Consider the following 22,881-nt stretch of genomic DNA (forward strand, 5'->3'; position numbering starts at 1 on the left):
ATCTTGTAATAACCTATAATGGAAAAGAATCTGAAGAAGAATAGATAGATACATATGTATAACTGAATCACTTTGCTGTACACCTGAAACTAACACAATGTTGTAAGTCAACTATACTCCAATAAAAGATAATAATAATAAGCTGTGTTTTAAGGTGGATGAAAAGGGACATTGGGAGAGGCAGGGACAGCAGTGGGAGGCTGTTTCAGTGTCCAGGTGGGAAGGGGTTCGGGCTGGAACTGGGGTAACAGCCGAGGGAATGGTAAAGAGGGAAGGGAAACGCAAGCGAGTGTTTCCCATTTAAACTTGGCAAAAGATGGATGGATGGATCCATCCAAACAGGCAGCAGTGGGCCAGCTCGGATGGTCTTTCCGATCATCTGTTTCTTACTGTAGCTCCCCGACCACTGGGAGAAAGCTGTCATCACAGTGCAGCGACCTGGGAAGATTCCAACCAGCAGCCGATGTGGAAACACTGTTCCTGATGATGACAACCAGGTGGTGTCCCTATCGCCTGGCTCCAGGTCAGTGTGACAGTGGTTTGCAGCTCAACAGAACCAACATGCAAATTAATTCTTTTTCTGATGTCTCGCCTGGTGAGTTGTACAGTTACCATTTTGGGGCCAGAGCCAAACATGGACTGTTCCTTTCTTTGGGATGATCTACGTGGAGCTTTGATGGATTAGATACTTAAAGGCTCACCTTTGGTTGTTACTTTTCTCTTTTGTTTCGGGGCAGGTATGTGGTCCTCCCCCGCCCCGTGTGCTTTGAGAAGGGTGTGAACTACACAGTGCGGTTAGAGCTGCCCCAGTACACCTCCTCGGACAGCAGTGTGGACAGCCCCTACACACTGATCGATTCTGTAAGTGGAGGTCGTTTCTGACGTGAGCAGGGAGGGCTGGGCAGAAAGCACGCATCAGCTTCCCCAGAGGGTTTTGTGGAGGGTAATGCTGAGAGGTGAGGCAGAGTCATTCTTTCTGCCTCCGAGGCCACTTTGCTTATTTATTTTAATAAAACTCCACCCTCTGGAAAGGATCTACTCAAGACGATCCTTCCTGAAAATATGAAGTGTCTTAACGATGACATTTCAAAACCCATCAAGCTTTGTAAGAGGTCTCTATAAACTTTTTCTGGCAAGAATATTTAAGAATGAAAAGGTTTTCACTTGACTCCATGAGTCTTTTTTTTTTTTTTTTTTCAAGAGTCAAAGACGCACTTGGGGTTTTTATGTGTTTGCTTGCGTTAACTGATGACCTGGGACAACCCCCGTAAGAACAGTGTCGTGTTGTTTTCTTCCTAGCTTGTTCTCATGCCATTCTGTAAGTCGCTGGACATCTTCACCGTGGGAGGCTCAGGAGATGGGGTCGTCACCAACAGTGCCTGGGAAACCTTTCAGAGATACCGATGTCTGGAGAACAGCAGAAGCGTCGTGAAGACTCCGATGACCGATGTTTGCAGAAACATTATCTTTAGCATTTCCGCCCTGTTACACCAGACAGGCCTGGGTAGGTATTACGGCTGCTGCTTCTGCCCCTTCTTTCTCAAGAGGCGTGAGGACACTTGACATCACGAGGTACGTTGGCAGGCATGTCCTATAGTTCTGTGTTAGGCAGTCAGCCCAAAGGAAATAGTGTCTCAACTACAGTTGGTCTTTGTTTTTTTAAGACTATGTTAGTGATAGAGCACCACTGACAATGGACTCAGTCATGAAGTAACACACAAAGAATAGGGGACTAGGGAAAGGTCCCTGAGACTTTCCATACGCAGGGTGGGGAGTTGGGATGGAATGACAGGAGCACCGCATAACTGAAATTGATATTTTGCTCTTTGAAAGGTCACTGGGCTTTTGTTGAAGGTCCTGTGGTATTTGAGCTTTGAAGGCAAGGAGAGAAAACCTTAATGACCTCCTTCCTAGAAAAACCGCTTTTATCTGTCAACTCCGGCTCCTGCCACTTCCCTGGCACCCATCCGAGGGAGGATACCGCTTTAAATGGGAATTCTGAACAAGCCAAGGTGCTCATGGGGGGAGGATTGGGAAGAGCCCGAGCGAAAGGACAGACCAGTGCAGAGCCAAGTGGTACTCACTGGGCTCATCGCTGTGGGGAGCACGGCTGCCCTGGGTCACAGGCTTTTTTTTTTTTTTTAATTTTTATTGGAGTATAGTTGAAACTAATACAACATTAGTGTACAGCAAAGTGAATCAGTTATACATATCCACTCTTTTATTTTTTTTAAGATTCTTTTCCCATATAGGCCATTACGGAGTGTTGAGTAGCGTTCCCTGTGCTATACAGCAGGTTCTTATTAGTTATCTATTTTATATATAGTAACGTGTATATGTCAATCCCAACCTCCCAACTTATCCCTCCCCCGCTATCCCCTGGTAACCAGAAATCTGTTTGTAACCAGAGTCACATCTGTGACTCTACTTCTGTTTTGTAAATAAGTTCATTTGTACCTTTTTTTTTTTAGATTCCACCTATAAGTGATACCATATGATATTTGTATTTCTGTGTCTGACTTACTTCACCCAGTATGACAATCTCTAGGTCCATCCATGTTGCTGCAAATGGCATTATTTTGTTCTTTTTTTATGGCTGAGTAATATTCCATTGTATATAGGGTCGTGGGCTCTTGCCTCTCTCCCCTGCAGCTTGTGAGTGTGACCCTCAGGGCTCCTTAAGTTCCGTCTGCGACCCCAACGGAGGCCAGTGTCAGTGCCGGCCAAATGTGGTTGGAAGAAGGTGTGACAGGTGTGCTCCCGGCACCTTTGGCTTTGGCCCCAGCGGGTGCAAACGTAAGTTGATCAGAAGAATTGTAACGTATTCGTTCAGATCATGAGTCATGCTAGCATGGGTTCCATAGCTTCAGAAGGCATGCTGCCCTCTGGAAATTGACCACAGGGGCCCATGAGCGTTCTGCACTGGGCAGGGGGGGGGACTGGCCTATGTAAGGGGTGTGTTTGCATTTAATGAGTTTTTCAGCTGGTCCCTTGGTTGCCTGTTTCCTCAGCTTGTGAGTGCCATCTGCAAGGATCTGTCAATGCTTTCTGTGACCCCATCACTGGCCAGTGCCGCTGTTTCCAGGGGGTGTACACGCGGCAGTGTGACCGGTGCTTACCCGGGTTCTGGGGCTTTCCGAGTTGCCAGCCCTGCCAGTGCAATGGCCATGGCGATGACTGCGACTCAGTGACCGGGGAATGCCTGAGCTGCCAGGACTACACCACGGGGCATAACTGTGAAAGGTACACGCAGCCTCTTGAAAGTAAAGAGAACGAGATTGTTTTTGGCTGAGCTAACAGCATCTTAGACAAACCACAGAATGAATCTCTACCAGTCTCCAGGTGGCTCTTTCATTTCCGATCACCTCGGTATTTATTTTCTAGGAACTCATTCATTTATCCAGAACAGATTTAGCTTACACCCTCTGCGTGCCAGGCATTGTTCAAGGGCTGGGGGGGGGGGATACAGCAGAGAACAGAACTGATATGAATCTGCCCTCTTTGGAGAGTCTTTCTAGAGGTCACCTTAAGGCTGTATAGAAATCATCTCTCTGTCTCAGCAGATCCTGGCCTAGGATGAGAGTTGTGAAATGTTAATGCCTAATTTAGGTCAAAGTAGAAACCAAGTCCAAATGGGGATTAGTCATTTTAAATGGTTTTGTTTTTTGGAAACATGTCATGCAGCTACAGTTTCCAGGAGCCCACATAAAATGTGCACAAGTAGAGCTGTTCTCCAGTTAGCAGATGTTAATTGCATAATTATTATGGATGTAGTGCAGTGCACTAAGGGTAGTAAAAATTGGACATAAAATGTGCCTCTAATAACATTACAGCCCAGCTCAGTAGATAAGGAACAGTCCATATGAAAAAATTACATCCTGACCTACAGCGTTCATTACTAATTAAGAAAGGCAGACGTGCTCTTAGAACCTGCTTTTTTTGGATTACTAGTCTCCACCTTTCAAGTCAATAAATCTTCTCTCTTCTAGTATCCATCCACATTTTGTGGGATTTTTGTTGTAAAAAAAAATTTCAGCAAGTGCTTCAGTCAGTGCAAAAGTTGCTCATCAGATGAAAGAAGTTGTTAGTGAAAACTGCATTTGTGGTTACCTTATGGCTTGAAGATACGCAAGGCAGCAAATACTGCTGGATGGTATTCAAGAATTTAACGATTTCAGTGACTACTCCTTAGAGTAAAAGTCAGTCCTTCCAACCACAAATTGTGTTGTGAGAAGATAACAAGGAAACAGTTACACAAGATTAAAATGAAGAAATTAATATATTAGTGTCATCTTTGGTTTTCTCCCTTAAGTTTTTCATTACCGTTCTTTCATTGAGAGATGGAGAATATATTCGAGAGAGAGAGAGACAAACAGATAAGAGAATCAGATGAAAAAGGGGAAGAGATGGGTGAGGAACACAGGTCAACAGCGGTGGTTGTCCACAAGACCGATCTGAAATCAGGCCCACTGTGAATTTTATTTGTAAAGCATTTTGATTTCTTGCAGAACTCAAAAGGGTATAGGAAGAGAAAAGATTTTCAGCCCTAGTTTGGATGACAAAAGTGCATTAAAGTATTTCAGATGCTGCTATCTAGTTTGAGCTGATTTCTCATTCTTTTCCTGTTTCCGAGATGATCAGTTTCAATCCTGTGAATTTAAAAAGAAGCTCTAGGCTCAGATTATTGCCGAGGGGGTTAGAGAAGGAGGAGACAGGAAATGAACACTCAGTTCTTACCATGATGTATTTGGACTTATTTCACCTGGAAAAGCCTCATAGAAAACTTTGTCACAAACTGTTGCACAAAATTGCTTCATCACTGCTGATTTTCCCAGCACATAATTGGGGCACATGTTCTTGTATTGTGTCTGTGTCTAATTAAATAGAAGGTTAATGTCCTCTGAACAACTTTCCCCTTCTATTTCTTCATCCTTCCCCACTCCCCATTTTTAAAAAATTACCTCTGCCTCAAAAAACAAAGAAAGAAAAAAAAAAAACTGAATTAGAAGTTCCAGGCCCAGTTGTGCTTCTAACCTGCTTATCTTGGGTGAGTTAGCTCACCTCTCCAAGTATCCAACTTTCTGATAGTAGAATAACTAAGTTGGATTAGATGATATCCAAACTTCCTTCAAGCTCTCATGTTATATAGGAAGTAAAAAAGTAACCTAATTACCAGTCATGTTGAAAAGCAGCATGACATACTAAAAGAATTCCTTGCTAAAAGTCAGGAGGCTGAATTCAAATCATGGCTCATTTATTCACTAGTTGTGTAAGCCTTGCCAGTCGTTTAAGCTCCATGGCTGCCTTATGTGTAAGGAGAGGAGATGGAACCTGTTGGGTTTGAGAACTGATAAATAACATCTCTCATCCCTGAGAGGCAGACACAAGGGTCATGCATCTGGAGAGCATCCTTATCGGCTTTATTACTGGTACAGGCTGGATTGCGGAACAAGGCACCGTGGGCTTGCTGACACAACGTCCCTCCCAGGCATAGGTAGAGACTGACAACCACGGGCTCTCTTTCCCCCAAGCCCCTCCCCCAGACTCCTTAATGCAAGGAGGGCAGCTACCAGAATGCTCAGGGCAGGCGGTAGGGTGCACTTGGGGAGATGTGCCTCTTCCTCTGGGGAGGAGTGAACGAGGGTCCGGGTGAGGCCAGAGGTGTCACCCTAATGCACGGGTCCTGCCGTGGGGTCCCCAGACTAGGAGCAGCAGCATCAGCCCCTAAAGCAGAAACGGGGAGAGGGAGCCCAGCAATCTGTGTTTTAAAAGCCCTCCAGGGATTTCTGATTAGAACTAGTGTTTGAGCCACTTCTCTACTGGAAAATGCTTCGTGTGGAAACGTGAGGAATGATGTTCCTAAACAGAGAACATGGTTTCTTAGACTCTTTCTTGCAACAGATTTCTTACAATTGGGGTTCATGACCTTCTCTCTTCGGCAACTGATGTAGGTGCTTGGCTGGTTACTATGGAGATCCCATCATTGGGTCAGGAGATCACTGCCGTCCTTGTCCTTGTCCAGATGGTCCCGACAGCGGACGCCAGTTTGCCAGTAGCTGTTATCAAGACCCTGTTACTTTACAGCTTGCCTGTGTCTGTAATCCTGGATACATCGGTAAGTGATGTGCAGACTTTCGGAGGAAAAGATGCGTCTTCACGAGGTTAGCTGTTAAGGAAGAAAAAAGATGAAGAGTGAGCCAATTTAGTTGCTTTTTTTTTTTTTTTTTTTACAATCCTTAATTAAAAGTGAAGGGAATCTGAAATATAGAAGATGTTCTTTTCCTGTTTGGCATGTGGGGTAGAGTCAATTTTTGTGTCTCTGACAATAATGTTATAATACAGGGCACAATAGCAAGCTCATTTAATCCGTAAGTCCCTGCTGACACTTTTCTGGTCTTAACCAGTAGAAAAGTTAATTTACATTTTACTTCTTCGTTTCCTTATCCAACTCCTAGCGGAAGAGTCTCAAAGTAGTGAAGTGGCCAAATAGGGGGCAGAAGGAAGAAAAGAATATCATCTGGGAGTCCAGACAACAGAACCAGTCAAAGCTAGATATATTCTTCATTGTTTACTATACTCACATTATCTGTCAGCACTCTCAGAGTGTAGCTAGTTGTACATACAAACATTATTTCATCCTTGATGCCACCGTTTCAAATACTCGTTATGCTTATCCGTAGCTCAGCCAATTTGCATGTTTCAGGATTTTTTAAAATAATTTATTTTACTGAAGTATAGTTGATTTACAGTATTTTAAATTCTGCTGTACAGCAAAGTGATTCAGTTATACATATATATATATATATATATACACATTCTTTTTCATATTCTTTTCCATTATGGTTTATCCCAGGATACTGAATATTGTTCCCTGTGCTATACAGTAGGACCTTGTTTATCCTTCGGGATTCCTTAAGAAGGGAAATCGGTCGTCCCGAGGGGCCCCATTTTTCAGGTTGCTCATGGAGGAGCAGGGATTTTTCAGTGAATATACGCCTCGGGTTAGGATGTAACATCAAGCTAAGCTTTCCGCTGTGAGACCGTTGTTTCACTCCTGATCTGTCCATCCCTGTGCAATGAGGAGCTAACCTCCTGCGTGCTGGAGCCTCCAAACTCTCCCTGCCCCACTGCGGCCGCGGAGCCAGGCTGCAGCAGCATCGCTGCAAAGACGCGGCTCCCCCTCACGGCTAACGGCCCATTTCCCCTGAAGGCTCAGTCACCCGGCTCGGTAACTAGCACACTGGGGACCGAGGCGCTGCCTGGGTGGGCCCTCTGGTTGGCGGGAATGTCGGGGGACCAGACCTTTCAGTGGGCAAAGCCGAAGGTCCCATGCCGGTTTTATTGGACAACAGGCTCCAGATGCGACGACTGTGCCTCGGGCTTCTTTGGCAATCCCTCGGATGTGGGGGGCACGTGTCAGCCTTGCCAGTGTCACCACAACATCGACACGACGGACCCAGAAGCCTGTGACAAGGAGACCGGGAGGTGCCTCAAGTGCCTGTACCACACGGAGGGGGAGCACTGCCAGCTCTGCCGCTTCGGTTACTATGGCGACGCCCTCCAGCAGGATTGTCGCAGTAAGATGCACGTTCCCTCTGCCCGCTCCTTTGGATGACTTCCACTCTCCTCCTCCTCCTCCTCCTTGGGGGATTTTATTCTTCGGGGGTTTCTCTTATCGGGGAAAATGCTTGTTCAGAGGGGTAAAATTTCACTGGTGACAAAAGAAAGATGAGGATGATTTTTTTTTTCCTTTACATCCTCATTTCCTGGCAGAGCTGAAGTGTCGAGCTGTGGCTCAGTGCCTGAAAGGGAACCAAAAGCTGTGTCGCTGTCCCCGTGATAAATGCCATCCCATAGAGTATATTGATTTTATGTTCTGCCCATGAACTTGCTGATGGGCTGGGACTTCTGCGTCCTAAATACGCACTTTGGTCCGTACCTTTTCTTACGTCATTGATGGGTAGAGCCTTCCAGCTTAAGGAAAAGAAAGAAGTAACATCTCTGAAGTCTCTGTTTTGGAACACATTATCTCTCTCTCATCACGAGATCAGCCAGCATTTCCTGCTGTGGCTGCACGGCCCCCAGGCCCCTGTCTTTGTTGATACAAACACGTGCGGAATGTTGAGGACCAGCAGGACCTGATTGCTTTAAGCCTTCCTCGCTTAAAGGGCTTCTCCGTGCCACGGCTCACACAGCCATGACTGTTCTTCCCTGCCAAGAGTTTGAAATCATTAGGTATCTCCGTTCCCACAGCATAGGTTTTATTTCCAGTTAAATCTTCAACTTTACAATGACTCACCAGCTGCTTATTAAATCAAGTATTTTGAAAATACTGCCGGGCAGAATGTGTCATTTTGCAAGTCTGCCTGGGAAATGTCAGAACTGCATGGAACATCGTAAGAAGATGAAGGCCACAGTTTTAGATTTTTTTTTAATCCCCTCTGTTCCTTTCTCTACTTGTTTGCATTTCCAAGTCGAAATCTGGAGAGGGAAAATGGTAGTCATTTGATGTAGCTGACTTTTGCGTGATCTGTGTGTTTTCCGAATGTGACTCTGTAAGTACGTCTGACCTGTTGTTCTTTTTTCAGAGTGTGTCTGCAATTACCTGGGCACCGTGCAGGAGCACTGTAACGGCTCTGACTGCCAGTGCGACAAAATCACCGGGCAGTGCTTGTGTCTCCCTAATGTGATCGGCCAGAACTGTGACCGCTGTGCACCCAACACCTGGCAGCTGGCCAGCGGGACAGGGTGTGACCCGTGCACCTGCGATGCTGCTCATTCCTTTGGGCCGTCTTGTAACGAGGTGAGGTGTTGTGGCCGGCGGAGGCCGTCATGGCATATGGAAAGATGACTTTGAGTCCTGGTGACAGCTGTTTGGTGGCCGGGCCCCAATTAGAGAAAGGCACCCCTCCATGTGGTCACAGCCTTGCACCAGGGCACACAGCTTGGCAAACACAGCGCAGACTGGATATGCACCGTCACCGGTCCCCCTTGGCTGGGGCTGCGTAACTGTGCCCAGAGGCCCCATCGGATGCGCCCGTAGCGCCGCAGCCTAGCGCCCCAGCTGAAGGGGTGCAGACTCGCTTTAGAATGGACAAGGGAGGCCGTTTTTCTTCAATACCTGGCTGCCGAATCAGGCTTTGTTTTCCTTAACCACACAGCCTGAAATGAGCCACATAGTCATACCCAACATTGTAGAAAGTTCTCCTGTTCCCTGACACACACAGAATGGTGAGTGAGTCACAGGTGGTCCAGGCTTGTGAGCGATATGAGGAAACATGTCAATAAAGGGAGACGTGCCCTGGGCCTTCCCAGCCCCAGTTGCAGAAGAGCAGTTAGGAGACACCGGCCTGGGGCCCTCAGCACCTGGGCTCAGTGTAAGATGCCCTGTTCCTGGTCAGGTGTGAGGCCTTCTCAGGCCGACAGATGGGTCCCCCTTCCCGTCACTGGCAGCCGGAAAAGGCAGTGCAGCCTGGCCTTGGCCCGGCAGCCTGTCTGACCCGGCTCTGTCTTCTGGCCGCAGTTCACGGGGCAGTGCCAGTGCATGCCTGGCTTCGGAGGCCGCACGTGCAGCGAGTGCCAGGAGCTTTTCTGGGGGGACCCCAGCGTGGAGTGCCGAGGTGAGGCGCGGGCGCCGGGCTCTCGGGTGGAGTGGAGGCGACGGGTGTCTGAGGGAGCCTTCTGTCCAGTACAGCACAAATGAACTTGTCTATAAAAACGAGGTTTGATTACAAAAGAAATGCATGCTCATGGTTTAAAAACAAAAAATCCTGGAGGCATGGCATGTAGGTGGTAAAAAGTGGACCTGCTGGCTTCCAGCTCTGTTCCCCAGGGGTGAGGTTTGTCTCAGCACAGACAAGCATACATACGTACCCCAAATACACACAGAATGGCTTTATTTTTTTATTATTTTTTAAATGGAAGTATAGTTGATTTACAGTGTATCAGGTGTACATCAGAGTGATTCAGTTATATATATATGTGTGTGTGTGTATATAAAAATATACTTTTTCAGATTCTTTTCCTTATAGGTTATTACAAGATATTGAGTAGAGTTCCCTGTGCTATACAGTAGGTCCTTGTTGGTTATCTATTTTATATATAGTAGTGTGTATAAATGTGAATCCCAACCTCCTAATTTATCCCTCCCCCATCCTTTTCCCCCTTGGTAACCGTAAGTTTGTTTTCTATGTCTGTAAGTCTGTTTCTGTTTCGTAAATAAGTTCATTTGTACTGTTTTTTAGATTCCACCTATAAAGGGATATTATATGATACTTGTCTTTTTCTATCTGTCTTCCTTCACTTAGTGTGATCATCTCTAGGTCCATCCATGTTGCTACAGGGTGGCATTATTTCATTCTTTTTTATGGTTGAGTAACCAGAATGGCTTTTAAAAATGCTTTTAACCGAAATGTGCTCATATTCACCATCGAGTTCTGCAAATTGACTTTTTCCCCCTCTGAACAGTATTTTGGGGCCAGCTTTCTTGTCTGCACAAGCAGAGCTAAATGTTCTGGTAGGATTGTTTGATCCCAGTGTAACAAGCAGGTGGTGCTGACGCTTAAAAGCCCTCGGCAGGAGTGTACTGTCCTCGTCAGCGGGGACAACAAAGGAACAGGTGACAGGAGCTCCACGTCTGTTAAATGTGACTGAAACCCAGATTCCCACTTAGGCTTATGATTAACTAGGACTGTGAGGGAAAACTTGATGTTTTCTTAAGAACAAAACTTGTTACAATCATGTGAATCAGAAGGATCGCTTAATTTTTATGCTGTTGCAATTTTTTTTTTTTTTTTGACCTGCCAGGTTATTTTTAAGATCTTCAAGTAAAAGCATTTATGGGAAAGATTCTAAATGACTGTTGCTATTCTGTATTCCTCTTCTTTCTTTCCTACTTGGGTTTTCTTCCCTATGTTTTAAGTTTATAACTATGGATAAACATCTTCTGTAGTTTCTTACTTGCTCTTTGATACATTTTCTTCATTACACATCTGAAATTCTAGGTCCCTGTTGGACTCTACATTAAAAAAATATATATCTTTTTCTTTTTTGGATACAACTGTAGTGAGAAATAATACAGACCTGCAAGTTAGCGGTTCATTCAGAATATTTGTCGAAAGTCACAAACCTAGATACTACGTGTTCTTTCAGAGTCAACTCATCTGTTCCTTAACAGCCAGAAGACTTCAAACAGTAGACACGACCAGAACCAATGGCATATGATTTGTTTTTTTTCATTCGAGGTGTAGCCAGAAGGGTCTGTACTAACATCTTAGATGAGATGACGGTGTGCTCCACAGAGGAGATACGAAGGCTGTATTGATAAGTGTGCTTTAATTCATCATCCTTCAGTCCCGACGTTGGTTCTTTTCTTTTTTCTTTTTTTTTTTAAATTTATTTATTTATGTATTTATTTTTGGCTGTGTTGTGTCTTCATTTCTGTGCGAGGGCTTTCTCTAGTTGTGGCAAGTGGGGGCCACTCTTCATCGCGGTGCACGGGCCTCTCACTATCGCGGCCTCTCTTGTTGCGGAGCACAGGCTCCAGACGCACAGGCTCAGTAATTGTGGCTCACGGGCCTAGTTGCTCCGCGGCATGTGGGATCTTCCCAGACCAGGGCTCGAACCCACGTCCCCTGCATTAGCAGGTAGATTCTCAACCACTGCGCCACCAGGGAAGCCCCGGATGTTGGTTCTTAACGGGATCTGATTTTCTTACTTCCTTTAGAAGGTCTGTGACATTCAGTGGACCACTTGATTCGAGATGTCTCCTGCAAGTAAGATCCTGCTTAAAATCTGGTTTCTCCAGAGCTCTAACCACAATTCTGTTAAATTCCTCAATCTTGTACTGCCCCAAGGGCTTGATTTTCTCCAGATAATAGTTCTATCATTGCTTATAGCCTGATTCTGTCAGCATGTGTCATTGGCAAAATAGCTTTGGCTGCCAAAGCTTTCTGACCTTTTGCTCGGTCTAAGCTTTATTAGCATGGAAAACCTGTTTCCTGGAGTCAGAGTCAGTCAGAGGATTGTTCATTTAATACTCAGAACTTTACCCCTTACCCTTTAATCTTTAAACTTTCGCCTCTAAATCTGCCAGAGACATTGTGGCTTATAAGAACAGTGTCAACTTGCTCAGGTCAAAAGTTAGATCATGTTTTAGAAACTTTGCAAAGAGAGGAATCCACGGCATCCATGTTTGCCAACTTCTCTGTTCGTTTTATCTAGAAGAAAGGTCAGCCTGTTACATAAGAAACTATGGGGACCCAAAGGCTTTCGACACTCTGTGGAGAAAGCTCGTAACTGACAAGGCACCCAGAGAGGGTGAGAACTGAGTTAACGATGGGGGAGTCCTGGCCAGCTGCGGGCCTTGTGCACACAGGATGGCAGTCGGAGCAGGACCAGTATAATACGATGAGGGCAGGGACAAAAATTCAGGAGTGGACAGAGTTCAGGAACAGAGTCACCAGTGAAAACGGGAGGATAAGAACTTGAAGGGACAGGGTCCATCGACCAGCAGAGACAAGAATAGGTGTCATCTGAAATTAGGTGGAACTATGCGGAAAAAAATGTGACCACTTTTCTCAAATTACATCATTCATTGCCCAAGAGTCTTCAGTTTCAAATCATTTAGTTGAACAGGGCACAAGTTTAGACTTTCTGGGGCCACCTCGCTAACAATATGCTTATAGAAAGACTTAGGTCATAGCTAAGTAGTCTCCTTATGGAAAAAAATGGAGTTATGTCAAGGACAAACGAGTTGAGCCTCCAGCTCATGAATTGTTGAATGTTCCCATTGTTCTGGCGGGTTGGGGCTCTTGGCCGATGGTGCCGAGTCTGAACAAGCCCATCACTGTGCTGGATGGAGAGGATCTCGCCTACCCAGTCCTGAACGTGCCCGAGAAAGCCTCGGCCCGGAGCCCTGCCTTGTGCCCTGAGGACTGAAGGGGTCACAGGAGGAATCTTCCTGTTGATTGGTGGATAACAGAAGCAGGGATCCTGGCTCTTGGAAAAGGCCAGTGTTTCTTAAACCCAGACTGATTGGAAATGTGGGCCATAGGTGAGAGGCTCTGGGGAGTGGCATTTTTTTTCATCCAGCTTGTTTCTCATTTCAAACTGTTTTTTGTAGAAAATCAAAATACATTTTTTCTCAGACATAATTTTTTTTTTTTTTTTTTAATGCTTGTCATCTTTTCTCAGGCTGGGATTCATTTACAATCACCCACCTTTTTATTTCCAGGGTGGCTCAGGAAATCAGATTTAATTTGATTCTTCAGAGAACCACAGATCCTCTTGTTAGTAGAGGGAAGGCTTGTCTACGGCCATGTGCCAAATCCAGCTCACAGCCTGGGCTGGTGAATAAAGTTTTAACGGAACACAGCCATGCCCATTTGTTTACATATTGTCTGGGGCTGCCTTCGTGCTGCAGTGCCCGAGTTGAGCGGTTGTAACAGAGCCCATAGGGCCTGCAAAGCCTAAATATGTACTATCTTTTATAGAAAACGTTTGCCAACTCCTGGGCCAGACAGCCAGCTCATTTTTGTAGGTGAAGTCATAGTCATTCTCCAACTTTCATTTCAAAACTGAAGTTATAGTACTGAGGCCAAAAAAAAGGTGGGGCTGGAGGAGGTAGAGAATTTAAAGAAAAAGAAAATTACATTTCAGAGATGAAAAAGCATTTAAAGTAAAATAGAAATGCCTAAGTAAAGTAAGTAAAGCTTTGGGCATGATAGCACATCCTGGGGTCCCTTATTGCTGTGAGGCAAGGTCCACAGCAAAAGTGAATAAACCCAGTCACCTGATTCTAGGACACAGCACTCTCTTGGTCCCCAGGCAGGTTCAAGCTTCAAAAGGAAAGAGGGGGGACCAACACAACCCTGAGTGACTGCCCACTGGGGTGCCCAGTGGGGAGTGGATGCAGCAGAGGAGAGCTACTCCCTGAGAAGGGGGGCTGGGGGGGGCAGAGCTTGCAAGCTGTGGGGAAACGGTAGGTAAAGTAGCAGGACCGCTGGAGGTGAGTGGTGCTGTCCTTTGCAGCATCAGAGGAGGGAAGCCCGGTAGGAACTGGAGTCACTTGGCAGGTGTCATGGAAACTGTCTTCGTGGAGAGTAACGAGGAGCTTTGGTTTCACCACTGGGGATGAATTTTCTTCAATGGGCAGGGGAGGTCTGCAGACGGGGAGGGGAGGATACAAAGAAAGCAGAAAAGTTACACCTGCTGATACAGAGGCACACGGGCCAATGTTTCCCATTCTGGCATTCACTTGCTAACGCTTTCCTCTAGATCTCAATATCTCTAAAATGGGTACAATATTTTTCATCTGCCTATCTCTTAGAGAACATGTTTTATTTACTTATTTTTTTAATTGAAGTATCGTTGCTGTACAATATTATATGTTACAGGTGTCCAGTATAATGATTCACAATTTTTAAAGGTTATACTCCATTTATAGTTATTATAAAGTATTGGCTATATTCCCTGTGTTGTACAAGATATCCTTGTAGCTTATTTTATACCTAATAGTTTGTACCTCTTGTTTTAAATGATGAGAAAACTTAGTAAAAATTGAGAGAACCCGCTGCCCACATAACCACGAATATATTTACAGATGAAGGTAGAATTCTCATGGCTCGTTAAAATGATGACGGTCTCATTTTTAGAATGCTGTTTGTCATCTTCACAATTTGTTCAGCTTAAAACTCAGGCAACAACTTTTGCTATATACACTCTTCTTTTTCCCAAGAGAAAGTTTTTGATCCTCTGGCAAATAATCCCATTCCTTAAAGCCACCTTGAGCTGCAGGTCCCCCTGGACTCCTATGCCTTTCTCTGAAGAGAGGAGAAAACCCATTGGCCCCTGTCAGAGACAGCCTGCACAGTTAGCTGATAATTTTTCCCATCCCAGTGAATGTGAGAGATGATTGATTGGAGAGTCTCCTTCACAATTTCAGTGTCCTTGAAGTTTTAAATTGTCAGGTGAGAACCAACCTTTATTCTTAGGGGAGGTCTTTTTACAAGGTCCTAAGTGTGGGCCTTCTAGTTCTTGCCTCCCAGGTGACCCCATTAGAGAAGCAGTTCTGGAAACTCAATAAGGGAAAGAAGCACGTGCCCACCGGCACTTTAGCAGTTTCCCAGCTTCAGTTTGAAATGAAAACCTGATGCGTTTTAGGTAGTCATTTGGTACCCTTCCAGAGAAAGGTCAGGATCGACTTTTTCAGTGATGAAACTGCAATCCAGCCATCTATGAAATTTGACTCTACTTTTCAAATGGAGGAATGTTGTCAGCTGAGTGGGTCCTGGTCTCTGGAGGGCGCCAAAGCTCTGCCCCGCCTCTGCGATGCTGGTCTTGAGGGGAAGGGTCCAGAGATCAGCTGGGACGAGAATTAGGTAGACTATGGGAAAAAAAACATGACCGTTCTTCTCAAATTATGTAATTAATTGCCAAATATGCTTTCCATTGCTAATCTTTCAGTTGAAGTGGTTTGTTGGAGGGCACAGGTTTAGACTTTCTGGGACCACCTATATGCTTCTGGAAAGACTTGAGTCATAGCTAAGTATTCTCCTTATGGATAAAAAATGTAGCTGTGTGAAAGACAAACAAGGAAAGCCTTAATGGGAGGGCACTTGCCTTCCAAATCCCACAGTTTGGGGCCAATATTTTCTCCCTCAAAGATGCCCATGACAGAATGAGAGCAAGACATGCCTTTACCAATGACCTAAATGAAAAATTGTTAGAGAAATTAAAAATAAATTTAACATATGCACACATCCCTTGCCCCCAGCATGAATCTAGTGAAAACCTCTTTAGGACTGAACTGAAGTGCACCTTTGCATTATCTAGGGGAAAGAAAGGTTTTCTAAGCATGTGCAGCATCTGCTACCGTTGTCCCAAGCCTAAGGGGGATGGTAAAATAGGACAGATCTGCTGGGCCACTGAGGCCCCAAACAGGGCTACCTGCTGGGGCCTGCGGGACAGGAGCGACTGACAGTCTGATTCATTTCACATGGCATCATGAAGGCCCCCCACTTGCACAGGTCCCGAGGTCTGTGCATCAGCTTACATGGGTTAACTCGAGGCTCATGATTGCCACTCCACACACACATACACACTTAACAGGCAAAAGGGAGGAGAACAGTTGGGAAGATAACAGTCAGTACTCCCCCAAATGGGGTGTAGCAGCCCTCAGCATCAGCATCTCCTGGCAGCTGCTAGAAATACAAATTCTCAGACCTCACTGGTTCCAGATCTGGGAGTGGGGTGGAAATGTGTTAAACGAGTCCTGCACGTGATTCTGATGCGCGCCGGAGTTTGAGAGGCTAGGACCGAGATGACCCAGGTTAACTTACAGCTTTTTGGAAGATGACTAAATTTTATGAGATGATATGGAAATTCATTCCTAAAGTCTGAAGTTCTTCCCATGCTCCTGATTGTAGAAACTGATGAAGGCAGTGGTTTCCCCAAGCCTTTCCCATTCTTTTTCTGGGGTGTCATTAGGTATTCCACTAGAGAAAGATCCCACAGTCCAATGAGTCTGGGATATGACTGGGTAAAAAAAAAAAAATGTGAAACAGGGTTGTTCCTGCAGAACTCCTACGAGTCTTTAATATGCTGTTTGTTTTGAACCTTCAAGAGGAGGATGTAGAATCTCCCGAACCTGCTTGATCATGGAACTCTCATTTCTGGGAACATCTCCTGGAACTAATTAATGGTCTAGGGAAAAGAGTTATCCACAGCTCACCTAAGCTGCTTCCCGATTCATGAGAATGCCCCAAAGAACACAGGAAAATGAAACATGCCTGGAAAGAAACAAAATGCTTAAGGAAAAAGAAGCTTTGTTTTGAAAACCTAAGGTACCAGGAAAATGCTACAGATTTTAAATCCTAAAGGTTGAGACTGGAGTATTCCAAACTTCAAATTGTTTAAGAATCATGTTATTGGCAAATATGCAAAGACTAATGTAAGGCCATGACAACTTTTTTCCCATGGAAATATGATCAAGCAACACTCTGGGCAGGAACCACCAGACACTTGGACATAGAGTGTTAAGAATAAAAACATTTATTGAGCGCTTCCTCTGGACCAGACACTCCTCTGAATATTTTAGAGTTAAGTTATTTCATCCTGAAAGCAATCCTAGGAGGAGCTAGGTATAATCATTACCCCTTTTACGAGGAAAGCATGACTCAGTTTCTGTCCTCCCCAGGGCTGCACAGCTGGGTGTGGGGAAGGCAGGATTCACCACCAGGCAGCCTGCACTCTCATTACAAGGCTGTGCTACTCAGACTTGCTGCTTGAGATCGTGGAGTGTAGTTGGCAAACAAAGGCCAGGAAAAGCTAAACTAACAATACAAGGCAAGGTGTGAGGATGTTCAGGTGAACGGTCCAAGCCACAAACGTGTCTTCCTGGCTTTGGAGGATAGAGGCGTTTTGCTTCTCAGGACCGTCGGTGAAACTGGTTCTGGAAGATGTTTTATTAGAAAGTCTTTCAGAGGCAATCACACCTATTGACTCAAGAAGGGGTTTTTTTGTTTGTTTTTAATTGAAGTATAGTTGATTTACAATGTTGTGTTAGTTTCAGATGTACAGCACAGTGATTCAGTTATATATTCTTTTTCAGATTCTTTCCCCCTATAGGTTATTACAAAATATTGTATAGTTCCCTGTGCTGTACAGTAGGTCCTCGTTGTTTATCTATTTTATACGTAGTAGTGTGTATATGTTAATCCCGAACTCCTAATTTATCCCTCCCTTCCCTCACCTTTCTCCTTTGGTGACCATAAGTTTGTTTTCTATGTCTCAGGGTTTATTTGTTCTGTAAATAAGTTCATCTGTATCATTTTTTTTTTTTTTAGATTCCACATATAAGCAATATCATATGATATTTGTCTTTGACTTACTTCACTTAGAATGATAATCTCTAGGTCCATCCATGTTGCTGCAAATGGCATTATTTCATTCTTCTTTGATGGCTGGGTAATATTCCATTTGTGTGTGTGTGTATGTGTGTATGTATATATACACCACATCTTCTTTATCCATTCCTCTGTTGATGGACACTTAGGTTGCTTCTGTGTCTTGGCTGTTGTAAATAGTGCTGCTATGAGCACTGGGGTGCAAAGCTACCTCAGAGAGGATGATTCTGTTGGGCTTTGCCACAATTGACATTGTGTCTTAGGAGGATTATTTTCTTTTGTAGGGGTGTATGGATGTCTCTTGTGTGCCTGTATCAAAAGCGAGGTTAAAGGCTCGTTTGGCAAAGACGGTTGAACTCCAGTTTGCAAGTTGACCCTGTGCTCAGAGCTGAGAATGGAAAGATGGTTACAGGTGTACCTCTGCCCTTGGAGTCCACAATCTAGTTAGGGAAACAGGATCTTTGTGTTTTTTTTTTATCCCCACCTTTTCCCAGAAAGGATTTAAGGCCAGCGATAAGATGTGTGTGACAGGCCTTTTGTTATTCAAACACTGTACAGATACTGTGAAATGTCAAGTGTTAATATAAAGCCAAGTTAGTCACCTGAGCTTTGGGACTCTGAGCCAGGGTTCAATGGCATAGGCATCTCGATGGGTAATCTCAGCCACACTCCGTTGGCCAAGAACACAGATTTCACCCTGTACCATTTGGTTCTGCCTAAGGTGGCCCACCCTATTGGGCCAGTGAGAGGTTGGGACTGAACGGCTCCCAAGGCCCTTTCTATCACTTCAGATGTTTTATGAGCCTATGCTCTTAGGGCTGGGGGTGGTTATCACAATGGCAGACACCCACCCACAAGTTAGATGATACTGAGTTGAAAGCCTGAGTTAGATGATACTGAGTTGAAAGCCTTTTAATCGGATACTTGGAATTCCTGAGACTTCTGCCTGATTTAGTTTTCTTTTTATCAACTTTATTGCATTTCATCAAGCATTCACTGTTCTGCTTTGTGACCAGGTAGAGGGATGTTGGTGTGTTGCTCATTACTGCTGTATCTCAGGCCAGAGGCCTCACGTCATCAGGCTGTTACCTGAATTGTCTGTCCTGGTAGGATCTACAGACGGGTCAAAAAAAGAGGGAGGCAAAGGCAGGACAGAGCTTAAGAGCACAGGCTCTGGAGCCTGCGAAGTGCTGAGTTAGAATCCTGGCTTGGCCATTTCCTTGCTGGAAGACTTGGCAGTCATGTAACCTCTCTAAACCTCAGTTTCCACATCCATAAAACTGATGATTGTAACACCTAGGATCCTGTAGGGTTATGGTGAGGATTAAATGACATGACGCACGTAAACCATCTGTACAATGGCAGGCACAACGGTGTACAATGGTGTTCACTTAAAAAACAAACTATCGTCACTATTATTGTTAAGACGTGATTAGCCAGGGTTGAGGTAACGCGTGTTCTGGAGGAAGCAGCTGTGGTCCCTGTGCAAACCGCTGGTAAACTGTCGTGGACCATTTACAAACCTTCCCATTGTAACGGTGACTGAGGATTCTAACTGCCAAGTCGCTGAGGCTGGGGCTCTAGTAGCTCAGCCAGCACTGCCGTCTCCCTTCTAGCCTGTGACTGCGACCCCAGGGGCATCGAGACACCGCAGTGTGACCAGTCCACCGGCCAGTGTGTCTGCGTCGAGGGTGTGGAGGGTCCACGCTGTGACAAGTGCACTCGGGGGTACTCGGGCGTCTTCCCCGACTGCATGCCCTGCCACCAGTGCTTTGCTCTTTGGGACGTGATCATCGCTGAGTTGACCAACAGGACCCAGAAGTTCCTGGAGAAAGCCAAGGCCTTGAAGATCAGTGGCGTGATTGGGCCTTACCGGGAGACTGTGGACTCGGTGGAGAAGAAAGTCAACGAGATCAGAGATGTCCTGGCCCAGAACCCAGCTGCCGAGCCGCTGAAGAACGTCGGGAACCTCTTTGAGGAAGCAGAGTAAGTAGCTGATGAACCAGAGTAACAGCTCACGATGGTGTTTCCACTTGATGAATCCACAGCGTGGCCCTTCCACCAGGAGGCGTGGTTAGTGCTGTGAGTGAAAACAGGTAACTGGGCCATTCGTTTTCCAGCAGTCGCTGCTCTGGGCATGGGGCTGAGTGGACGCTGGCTCATTGTTGGGGACCAGAGTTGCAGAGACTGCAGTGCAAAATGTGTGAACGTTATATTCAGCACTCTTCTCTGCAAACAGTACTCTCGGGCAGTAGAATGGCCAGGATGCTGGATTCAGAGACAAAGGATCCATAACAGAGTCACAGCTGGGTTACTTGCTAGGCTTGTGAACTTGAATGACTCACTCATTTCTAATCCTCTCTCTTCTCTCCTGCGGAGGAGGGGAGGATAGTATTTACCTTTCCCTGACAGAGTAACAAAAGGATTGATCTATGAAATGGTAAGGTAATTGCAGAAAACAGTATGAATTGTTATTATATGTTTTGCTACTACCAGGGAAAGTCCATTACCACAAACAAGACTCCTATTTCCAGGTTATTTCCACTGCTCAGCTGTTGGTCCACTAGAGCAGTGCTTCATTCATCTAAATATAACAAATTCTCTGTGATGAAAATTCCTCTTCTTAGCCCTTCTCTGGGTAATCATCTAATTGGAGAGTGTGTATTTTGCCAGTGGAAGCAGAGAGAATTGAGCAAAGTGATGCTGAACTTTCTCCCATTTCTCCCAGCCAGTCATCTTTCCTGCTCTCAAACATTCCAACTCCCTTTGCCAAAAAGGACCCCCCCACCCCGACCCAAAACAGAATAAGGTCTAAGCTAAAGGACAAAACAGGAAAGGGTAATGAAGCATTTGTGTTTCCCCAAATGCTATGGGTTTTTACTGTAGACTCACCATTTGGCATGAGCAAGGGGGTTGTTTCATGGCTAAGTCCTATACATTAAGGCGATATTATATCATGACAGAACTACGGTAACATTTTTGTGTGATGGGACTTTTAATCAGCATCTCTAAGAAGTGAGATGGCCTTTTCATCTCAGTGCTGTGTATGATAAGCAGGAAGCTGACCGCTGACATTAGCTCAAGTACCTTGTAGGAGGTCCTTCCTAGACCTTCTAGATTTAAAGTAACTAGTCCCTTGATTTCAAGCCTCAGATCTCATGGCCAAGATCATGCAGTTGACCAGGGTGTTAGGCGATGTCTGATGTGGGGCCATAATGCACTTAGTGAGGAATTTAACCTCATTAAAAAGACCGTGGTACAGCTCAGCCTTCTCGCATGTAGTGATAACGAGCTGTGGAAGGCCCTGGTCTGAGTGCAAGCCCATTTAGGAAATGATTTCTTGGCCTGGGTGTCATGCACCTTAAGGGAAAATAAGAAAATCTGGTATCCATCAAGAGCCTGCCAGAAGAGCGACTACACTCCTCAGACAGCCCTGGTCCTACCGTCACTCTTCACCTAATCAGACAGATTGTAATCACCTCGGGAACACCAATTTCATCAATCTTTTTTCAACACAGTATCCAAGGACGCATGGTCTAGGATCCAAAGGGGCATTATGTACAAATATACAATATGAGATTTGACTTTGTAAAATTGTAACATTGTACGAGACCTGAGGAGAAATTGAAAGCCTTCTGTGAATCAACCGATTAATAAAAGCATAGCACTGAAAAAAAAGAAACTAGCCTCAGGAAAAGAGCCATCAGGTTTACAAAATGTAATTTAACCCGCAAATCCTTTTAAGCACTTTTTCTTTGAGTTGGGTCATGGTATTCTCTCAGCCTTAAACATCATTTTTCGATTGGCCCCCAACCTTTCAGCATCTCTGCATTTTCCCAGTTTTTTGTACGATTATATTCCTGAGAAGACAATACTACTCAGTTAGGTGATACCCAGGGGTAAGGTCTTCTCAAATATTCCTTTCTTTGAGATACATACACACATGCACACTGGCACACTGTATATACGAGTAATTTACAAATAGATGCCTGAAGTACAGCTTTGGAGACAGGAAGATACAGAACAAAATGCAGTTGGGTTCAGATTCCAAGTGAAATATTGTGAAAGCTAAATGATTATCATATTCCATTCATACTGGTACTACCTGCTTTCTCAGGAAAAACAAAAGGGTTGCTTTGTTGGTGGCAGGAGGAGGCTCCTTTGATGAGACCTGGCTTGAAGGGGGTCGGGTATGAAAAGCTCCTTTGGGTTGCTCCCACTGTCTTCCTGGTGGCGGTGGGGCTTGCTTTCTGAATGTCCCATCTTGAAGGAGATCCCTGAGGTTCACATGAGAGCATTTTTGGTGGGTGGCTGGGAGGCATAATTGTACACTGGAGTCACATCTTTCGAGTTTGTGGGATTGTATGGGCTTGAAGCTGCTTATGTACAGAGCTGGTACTCCATGCTCTGGATCTGTGTTCATGTTACATCAGACATTCGGAATCCCTCCTGTAGTCCATCCGCCACAACACAGCTGAGTGGTGCTGCTGTGTTTTTCTTCAAAGTCTTGAAGAAAGAAAAATTATTAGATTTAACATAGTCTCTTAATGATAAGAATAAAACCAGTACTTAAAGATAAATTATTACAGACTACTGAATCCGTCTGAAATTACAGAGTAATGGATAAAGTATTAGTAGAAAATGTAAAATTGAGACTTCAAGTTTTCCCTTTGGTTTATTTTCCTTAAGTAAATTTGCCCTCCTCTTTACAGGAAACTAACCAAAGATGTTACAGAAAAGATGGCTCAGGTGGAAGTAAATTTATCTGACACAGCTACGCAAAACAACAGCACGGCCAGAGAACTAGATGCTCTACAGACAGAAGCGGAAAGCCTGGATAACACAGTGAAAGAGCTTGCTGAACAATTGGAATTTATCAAAAATTCAGATATTCGGGGTGAGCATTTTTTTGTGCAAATACTTAATCCTGGGCAATGGATTTTACCACCTGTCTAACCTTTTAATAGAGCACTTT

The 22,881-nt window shown here is 44.9% G+C and overlaps 2 protein-coding genes across 4 annotated transcripts in view; one reads left to right on the top strand and one right to left on the bottom strand.

Moving 5' to 3' along the window:
- The window catches only part of LAMB1 (laminin subunit beta 1), a 75,029-nt gene that overhangs the window by 40,547 nt on the left and 11,601 nt on the right, over nucleotides 1-22,881 (top strand). For both annotated transcript variants that reach the window (XM_061198418.1, XM_061198419.1), the window contains exons 16-26: nucleotides 396-523; nucleotides 738-861; nucleotides 1,300-1,504; nucleotides 2,653-2,796; nucleotides 3,012-3,243; nucleotides 5,952-6,115; nucleotides 7,353-7,577; nucleotides 8,589-8,803; nucleotides 9,524-9,620; nucleotides 19,523-19,892; nucleotides 22,619-22,803. In XM_061198418.1, coding sequence (XP_061054401.1) covers nucleotides 396-523; nucleotides 738-861; nucleotides 1,300-1,504; nucleotides 2,653-2,796; nucleotides 3,012-3,243; nucleotides 5,952-6,115; nucleotides 7,353-7,577; nucleotides 8,589-8,803; nucleotides 9,524-9,620; nucleotides 19,523-19,892; nucleotides 22,619-22,803 — 2,089 coding nt within the window. The remainder of the gene's footprint in view (nucleotides 1-395; nucleotides 524-737; nucleotides 862-1,299; nucleotides 1,505-2,652; nucleotides 2,797-3,011; nucleotides 3,244-5,951; nucleotides 6,116-7,352; nucleotides 7,578-8,588; nucleotides 8,804-9,523; nucleotides 9,621-19,522; nucleotides 19,893-22,618; nucleotides 22,804-22,881) is intronic.
- Nucleotides 6,148-22,881, bottom strand: part of DLD (dihydrolipoamide dehydrogenase) — a 65,985-nt gene continuing 49,251 nt past the window's right edge. The window contains exon 15 of one of the 2 annotated variants that reach the window (XM_061198422.1): nucleotides 6,148-6,166. The gene's annotated coding sequence lies outside the window, so the exon portion shown is untranslated. Of the gene's footprint in view, nucleotides 6,167-20,721; nucleotides 22,413-22,881 lie in introns of those variants that run through there. The other variant, XM_061198420.1, reaches the window with a different exon arrangement.

This window comes from Eubalaena glacialis, chromosome 8 (assembly GCF_028564815.1).
Source record: "Eubalaena glacialis isolate mEubGla1 chromosome 8, mEubGla1.1.hap2.+ XY, whole genome shotgun sequence".
In the NCBI taxonomy this organism is placed as follows: domain Eukaryota; kingdom Metazoa; phylum Chordata; class Mammalia; order Artiodactyla; family Balaenidae; genus Eubalaena; species Eubalaena glacialis.